The 8851-nt window shown below is 40.3% G+C and overlaps 1 protein-coding gene across 1 annotated transcript; it reads right to left on the reverse strand.

Moving 5' to 3' along the window:
• Nucleotides 1-246: 246 nt before the first annotated feature.
• On the reverse strand, nucleotides 247-8648 carry LOC133326795 (uncharacterized). Its single transcript, XM_061535403.1, has 7 exons — nucleotides 8609-8648; nucleotides 8443-8537; nucleotides 8187-8363; nucleotides 3987-5806; nucleotides 3597-3923; nucleotides 3417-3521; nucleotides 247-371 (listed from the first exon to the last, which is right to left on the reverse strand). Exons 1-7 carry the CDS (start codon nucleotides 8646-8648, stop codon nucleotides 311-313), a joined length of 2625 nt encoding a protein of 874 aa, XP_061391387.1. The 3' UTR covers nucleotides 247-310.
• Nucleotides 8649-8851: the final 203 nt, after the last annotated feature.

Here is an 8851-nt window from a genome sequence, read left to right on the forward strand (position 1 = left end):
ACAAACACAAATAAAATGCGCACTTTTGGCAATTTGTTAAAACATGATGTACATTTGTTGTATATAAAAGTGTGTGTGTGTGTGGACAGCATAGAACATTTTTTTGTGCTTAAACATAATTGTATATTAAAAAAAGATCGTATTAAACTGAAACATATAAAGACGACAACATTATAGAAAACGTATATTGCTGAGTTTTTGTAAATGGAAAAAATTGGGTTTTAGAACTGTGCTGTTCGCAGAAACATAATAATTGCAAACGGAAATATAAGTAGTTTGAAAAAAAAATTCATAATAATAATAAAGGAATTTATAAATGGACCTTTAGAGATTCCATACGTGCAACAATACGGCGACGTAATTCAGCATATCTGCAAAGAAAAAATTTACAAAAAAAATTAAATTAGTAATTAATAAAATTACACCACTGAGTTTTCCAACAAGGAGTATTATTTTGAATGGAAAGACACTGGCGTAAGTAAATCAGATGATTACGCCCTGTATTATAGCTACCATGAAACGAGGCATGAATTTGGCTGCGGATTTATGGTTAATATGATAATAAAATACCTCATTTCCCGATTCACTCTATGAGCGAATTGCTATAATCCGTATAAAAGCGAAGTTCTTCTACATCAGTCTCATTTGCGCCCATGCTACGATCGAAGACAATGATGAACAGACCAAAGACATATTTTACGAGCGCCTAGAAACTGCATATGACCTCTGCCCAGTCCATGACATTAAAATTCTGCTAGGAGATTTTAATGTAAAAATCGAAAGGGAAAATATTTTTGACCCCACCGTCGGAAAAATCAGCCTCCATGAAGAAACATCAGAACACGGCATGAGTTTTGACTTCGCGGCAGCAAAAAAAACATGGTAGTTAGTAGCACCAGATTCAAGCATCTCGATATACACAAGGCCACCTGGATTTCTCCTGATCAAGCAACGAGAAACCAAATTGATCATGTTGTGATAGACGGAAGGCATTTTATCCAGTGTTCGATCGATCTGAGGAGCGAATATCGTTTCGGACCACTACCTTGTAGCAGAGAGTGTTTTAGACATTCGATCGATCCGAAGAGCGAATATCGTTTCGGACCACTACCTTGTAGCAGACAAGGTTCGCACTTGTCTTAATTTAGCAGCAAATGAGCGATCTAACACAACACGGAAACGATGTCCAAAAGCTGCAAACACAACAGGTGGCTGAAGCTTTGGCTTGAAGGCTTTGGTGCAGGCATATCCTCCTGTAGAGATGAAGAGGGAAACCTGGTGACAGATACAGACAGCATGTTGAGGATCTGGAAGGAGCATTTTGAAAAGCTTCTGGTATCAAATAGTGGCGGTGAAGAAGATACTCCAGAACCAATAAGAGATGACGGCATAGAGTGTATAAGACCTAGCCAATATGAGGTCAGAAAAGCAATCAATGGGCTGAAGAATAATAAAGCACTAGGTACCGATGGGTTATCAGCCGATGTATTCAAGACTGGTGGTCTGATGCTGTTCACGAGCATGAACCAGCAGATTACTACAATTTGGCTAGAGGAATGCATGCCCAATGATTGGAACCTCAGCATCCCGTGTCCCGTGCACAAAAAAGGAGACAAGACGATATATGCCAACTATCGCATATAAAGTGCTATCCAGCGTGCTGTGTGAACGACTGAAGCCAATGGTCAATGACATTATTGAACCATACCAATGCGGCTTCCGACCTGGCAAGCCCATCATTCAGGCACGGTGGCTTTTGAACATCCTGTTGAAAAAGGCGATACGAGAGGCCTTGTTGATATCTGTGTCTACAAGTTTGGTTGACCAGTCCTGAACTGTTTGGGGTTGTACTGGTAATCGCTTTGGCTATGAATCTGACCGAATTTTTTTGGTAGCACAGGTGGCAGGGGCAGTAGGTCCAGGATCTAGTCTGACAAGTTGGGGAGCATCGGGCTGGAGGCAGTGGTTTAAACCCAAATCGCGGATAAATTTTACGCTTGGTGTGGAGTTGTATTGCCTGACCCTTAGAAAGAAGTTTAGATGGACTCTGCTCCTCATCCAAGGAGGGGATCACGTCCAATTTTAGGTGATCTATTGGTACCTACACTTCGGTGTGGGAGTGGGTGTGGTTGACGCTTTGTATTAACTGGTGTTTATAGCACCGTGCGGTAAGACCGGAAAGTAGGTATCCATGTACTCTAAATGTCTCTATGCCTACAAGTTATACAGGGTTAGTTGCAAAGTGATATGAGGTTATATCATGGTCAACCTCAAATGTTCAATGAAATCTTTCCTTACGATTTAATTGAGCGAACCGGCTCTTTCCGTCTCAACCAAGACAGTATCCTAACCCATATCTGAGACGAACGAGAATGACGCTAAGATACCACAACGCTGATGCAAGTGAAGGTGAATTATCAAAGTTGTTGGGCTGGCAATGGGGGATAGTGGCAAATCGACGCTTCCTAGGCAAGCGGATGCTGGTGTTATGACCTTCCCATTGAACCCAAAAAACATCACGACAAAGACAACCCGAAACGTCCCATAGTGTGTATGCAATAGAGCTGCTATAACATCAACCAAATGTGCCAATGCTAAGGAAGTATCCGACAAAAAGATTTTCCAAAGAGCAGTTAACAACTGCAACGGGTTCAACGAACGGGATAGGAATTCGATTAACGGCAAGGAATTCCTTCAGCCCAAAGGAACGACTATAGTACTTTTTGCCTAACTTCCTTTCTACATAAAACATTAGAAAGGTTGCTGGGCCTTGATATTAGAAACTCTCTTGATTAAATATCAAAGGCAATTCACTCTTTAAAAAACTCCGAGGATGGTATTCACTCTGTATTCTCTCAGCGCTGAGGCTACCACATCAGTTTAAAAGCTATTTGGACCATATCGATAGGCAACTTGATCTGAAGGCTCCCCTTTTGTAACGTTGGATCACTTATATTCCTCATGACACGCCTGGATGATTCTGCCCGAAGCACTCTAACATATTGTCATGCTGATGTAAGGAGGGGTATTCGACTTTTCATCAAAATGATCCACTGGTATGACGAGGCATACTGTTTATTTTCATATCCCGTTGGAATTTATGTTTTTGTAATTTTGCGGTGAGCGGAAATAATTCCCGCCTTCGAAAAGAAGGGAAAACGACAACAGCAACAAAACTTTGTTAATTTTACACTTCTCCTTTACACATTTTACCCTTCTCCTGTGCAAAGTTACAAGCCGAAATTTTATATATCATAATAGAAACAGGCGAACCAGGTCGTAATCTTTTTTAATGTGCTATTGTCAGCAAATCATTACCGATGTTCGAAATTTGTTTATCTTTATAACACTTCCGTTCGAAATACAGTTTTCTCCACGAAATATTTATCAATATTAACAAAATAATAAATACTTACTTATCTTTAACTTTGGTTACTTCACGTTCCAATTCTTGATCGTAACGTTCTAGAATTGCACGACATTCGGGTAATGATAAATTTAAAAATTGAGCAACTTCATTGCTGAAAATTAAAAATAAAAAATATTTTTAAAGTGAAATTATTTATACGTATACGACGACATTAACAAAACCCTACCTTATTTCATCGGTTTTCTTGGCATCAACTAAAAATAGTTTGGCAACATCTTCATGGGGACCCAGCATAATACGTGTAATCAGGGGATATTCATTTTCCTTCAGACGTTTCTGTTCACCATTGTCACGTATTATAAAGAGGGAAAAATTCTCAGCAGGGCTATCGACTTTATACTTTTCCAAAAGTAAATTGATTACTTCTTGTGTTGTTACCAGTGATGTTACCCAAACGGACATTTGTGAACCATAGGGTGGTGTAAAGAATGATGTTTCGCGATTGTAAAAATGTCCGTTTATGGAACAACGACGTTTGAGTTTTGTGCGGGATCTAAAATGAAAACAAATACCATTTATATTTCATAACAAATAAATGGAAATAAAAATAATTTACCTTCTATTACCACTACGCCTCTTAATGGCTGCAGCACCGGTACGTGGTGGCCGTCGCAATACCACACCATCTTCGGTAACATGTAACGGCTGATCATCATCATCCAAATGCTCCGGATATTTACCCCTATTGCTTGATCTATCACCACCTGTGGCCGTAAACATTTCCTCCGTCTGGGTCAATTCATCACCCGCTGCAGCACCACTTTGTGATGTTGTTGATTGGCCACCAGCATTTTCCTGACGACTCGAATCACATTCACTACTACCCGCTGCCTGCTGTTGATGCTGCTGTCCACTCTCTTTGGGATAACAATTCATATTGATTTGTATAAAACGTGGTGGTATATCACTCTTGCGTATTGTTGCCGAAATATGATCACCAGGACCCAGTTGATGTGCCGATCTACGCTGTGGCTTCAGAGTCGAATCATCGTCGTCGTCATCACTGGACGAGTAGGCCGCCATACATGAGGGGCCAGATTTTGAACGATTTATACCCTTTTCAAAACGTCCATTTGTTATAAGTTGCGCCTGCGCAGAACCACTTTTTTGCAAAACATATGGTGAACGTTTCTGTGGTGAACCACCACCCTCCGCAGACATCCGCAGGGCCAGGGTATCATTTATAAACGATGCATCGATGGAACGCAAGGCATGTTCACAATTAAAACTTTTACTCATTGGATTATCGCCGCCCGATGCTTGGCTATAAAGTTTCAAGGAGTCGTGTATACGTGATGGATCTATGGGTTGATTACGCTTTAATGTGTCATCATTGTGTTCTTGAAATGAATTGGCACCATTAACATAGTCCTGATGGACGCTACGTTTAAAATCTTCAAAGTCCATGGGTTTCAGAGTGGCATCATCGGAGGTTTCATAATTATCTACAGTGGTAGTGGAAGTGGTGGCATTGGTTGTGGTTGTGTCCCTCGAGTTGCTCGTGGTGGTTGTAGCCATCGAACCGGTGGCTGTTAAGAAATTATCCGAAGAAGTGGTATTGTTGGAAGTTGTTGCCGAGGAAGGTGACGAAACAGGTGAGGAAGATGTTGTGGAGTTCTTGGAAGAGGTTATATCCTCCAGATTTGTTGTATCGGTACTCAATTGATTGGATACGGTTTTTGAACTATCCGATGTTGGTGTTGAGGAGGAAGAATTTTGTGGTGATGTTGAGGGTAAACGCACCGGCATGGTTTCATAGATTTTATCTTTTTCACTGACACGCCTTTCCACTTTCAATAAATCATCAATTTCATCCCATTCCAAGTTTACCAATTTATCCAATTTCGAGGGCAGTGTTGAGCTAACACCATTCGTCGTTGTTGTTGTCAGAGATGAACATTGATCATCACACAATGTGGATGTATTGGTCGATGATGTATCGTCACCACCACCGCCATTTACAGCTCCAACATCCCCACCACCATTTGTCAATGTCTGTGTCCCTGTGGTATTGGCAGATGCATCCTCTGGCGTTGTTGGTAAATCGGGAAATTCATTTAAACTACACGAATCGAATGACATACTTTCGGTGAGTGATATGTCTGTTGATATGGCATCGACTTGATCACTGGTGGTGGTACCAACATCTAATGATTCACTACCATCATTATTCTCTTTGTCAGACGAATCGGCTTTTGACATACGACACGAATTGCGTTTACGCACAACAAATGTCCGCTGATCATCATCCTCCTTAAGATGTATAACACCCTGTACACCCCAATATACACGCAAGGCCCCTTCGAGAATTAGACGATTGTTGACTTCTCTGCTACGCACTTCCATGCTTTTATTGTCGTAAAATTGATTATAGACCTGAAATGTTTAGAAAAAAGAAATTAGATTTTAAGTGGTTACAGAAAATATCGACAGGAAAAACAATTTAAAGAATAATTGGATTCTTCCAAAAAGATTAATAATCGCATATATAAAGAAAATTTGTAATTAAAATTTGTTATCATTTTAACGGATGGTAGAAAGGAGAAGAGGAAACATAGTTTCCGGGCTATGTATACATGTGGAATATAAAAAATAATACTTCTAATTCGTCAAATCGCCATCCGAAGTATACATTTATAAAGGTTGAGATCATAGTGAATATGTGTTTAGGTGATTAAGATGTCCGGGAAATAGGAGAAGTGTAGTGTGTCATGTAGACCATCACTACATGCTGAACAGATGCACCATTTCATCCATTCGCGCCTCAATACAAACAGGTGTCAACAAAACCACTCTGTTTTTTTTCTCAGTAACTGTTGCTCTGGATATTCTCCGATGAATGTATTCATCATATGCATCGGTTTGTTATAGGCCTGTTGATATGGATTCTCTACTTTGTAACTCGTATATCGACAAGCCAGGTCGGAGGATGGAGATTTGGATAGTTGTGTGTTGACCTATTCCTGTTATCATTAACATGGCATGTGAAATTACCCAGCATCGGAGATTATTGCCGGTATGAGTGAAGTGGTTGTAAGTTTGGGCATGTGCTTATGTGGCTGCAGCACTCTGAGACCGTCAGGTCCATTATGATCATCACGAAAAGAAAGAGATATGGATAAAATAGGGGAGAGATAAGAAGCTTGCAAGAAAATGTAAGAAGGTAAGTTTGAAATGGTATCGATGGCTATCTTCTGTCCGATCTCAATAGCCATCGATAATATTTCAAACTTACCTTCTTACATTTTCTTGTAAACTTCTCATCTCTCTCTCTATCCCCTATTTTCTCCATATCTCTCATATTACGTGTTAAGGTTGCAATTTCCCAAACACTTTAGGTTTCTAATTATGCTGTAGATTAGAGCAGGTTCAGTTGTAGAGAAGAAACTAAGACTCGGTGGAAATGAGTGTTTAGATAATTCGTCTGCTATTTCACTACTCATGATGTCACGGTGTCCTGGTACCCAACACAGCCGATGGTTGTAAGTAAGTTCTTCCAATGCTGTTCTACACATGAGGACGGCCTCAGATTTGATATAACAATATTTGATGGCCTCTATTTGACGACCTCTGCATCCATACTTTTTATCAATTCCGCTGTCTTCCAAATCGCCGAGATTTCAGCTTGGGAAACACTACAGTTGCAATCCAGCTTGGGCCTAGCCTTTCACAGTAGATACCAGCCCCTGTACCTTCTTTCATCTTGGGTCCGTCTGTATAGAAAGCCAGACCGTCCAGAGGAGGGTTACTCCGGTTCAGTCGTCTCTACTAGGAATAACGACATCTACATCGTCAAATCTCAGAACAGGTGATATATAGTCGCTTAGTTTTACGCGTTGATCCAATGTCATACCTGGTTCGTTCAAGATACAACCATGCCCAATGGTAAAACTTCGCCAGAGGTTTTGTCCACGCAGCCCTAGGGCGCTACGTGCGGCCTGACACTTAATGTAGATCCCCAGAGGCTTTAAGTTGAGCATTGAGTTCAGGGCTGCTTGTGGCGTGCTCCTCATGGCTCCTGTTATTAAAATCGAGACGGCTCTTTGTACCTTATCTAATTTGCTGGATGTAGACTTGTGGCGCAGGCAGTTCCACCAAACAAGAGAGCCATAGGAAAGGATGGGCCTCACCACGGTGTTATACAGCCAGTGTATAGTCGATGGTTTTAGCCCTAAGCTTTTCCCAATGGAGTTCGCCCGCTCCTCAGCGTTCCTATTCCATCGTAATTGACAGTCCAGAATTGTGCCAAGGTACTTCGTTTCGGGTGATAGATGAAGTTGCACTCCATGATCAATATTGAACAATGATTCAGGACAGCCCTCATATAACGACGGAATCTGCATTTTTGGGTACTTAGGTGGTTTGGGTACCTTATCCAGGAAAAATTTAGGTACGTTTTCTACCAAAAATGATCAATGTCGATATACATTGTGGCATAGCTCCTATATACAATACCTATTATTTTTTTTGATATTTTGTCAGACTTCATTTAATCGAAATTGGCTCTAAATTGATATTTTGCCTCATTTTAGGGTTGACCGTTTGGCCTCATTAAAGGCAAACGGTCAATATGTTAAACAATTGATCCAATTTCAGAACCTGAGTGCCTATAGTTTTGTATATTTTTTCACAGGAGATAAACCACTACCTTAGCCTCTTTTTAAAAATACCAACCGATGTAAGGTTTGTTGTTGGTCCCCGTCATGTTGGAGGTTATAAAACTTTCTTTTCAATAAAAGAAAAACACCAACAATACCTTTAATTTCGATTCCAAATGATCTCTGGGTAACGATGGACCATTTTGTTGTCCTGGTCTTTGAAATGTTTTATTGCCAAAACTTTTATGAGATTCTACACGAGTACCATGACCAAACAGTTGTGGCCCAAACAGGGCACCATAGCATGGTACATGACAGTAAGGCACACCTTTATGCTGCAAGACAAAAAAGAAAACAACAACAAAATTAACAATTAAAATTTATTGTGACACATCCATAGCAGAACACACCCACCTCAGCATGTTGTCCGGGATTTAAACGTTTGCCACACTCCTCGCAGCGTAAACATTCAGGATGCCAATCATAGCCCAATGATTGTTTACGTTCCGCTAAAGTAAATTAGAGAAAAAAATATTTAAATTATTGTCCCTTCAGGCAGAATTGAGGTCAACGAACTTACCAAAATATACGGGTTTTCCGCACTTATGACACTTCCACATTTTGTTGCGGGAAAATTTATTTTTTTATTATGGAAATCCTATATTAAGAGGCTTGCTCCAATTTTGATTTTTTTATTTGTGTCCGTGTGTGTGTGGTTGTGTGCGTTCTTATGTATGACCCCAGCAGCAGCACCAACATCCAAATGCATGAAAATCAGGCTGAAAGAATGAATTTTATTGTTTTTAAGTGGGCAGCCCAAAAG

This window comes from Musca vetustissima, unplaced genomic scaffold (genome assembly GCF_032173495.1).
Source record: "Musca vetustissima isolate MV318-11 ecotype Yass unplaced genomic scaffold, APGP_CSIRO_Mvet_v1 utg17496, whole genome shotgun sequence".
NCBI lineage: Eukaryota > Metazoa > Arthropoda > Insecta > Diptera > Muscidae > Musca > Musca vetustissima.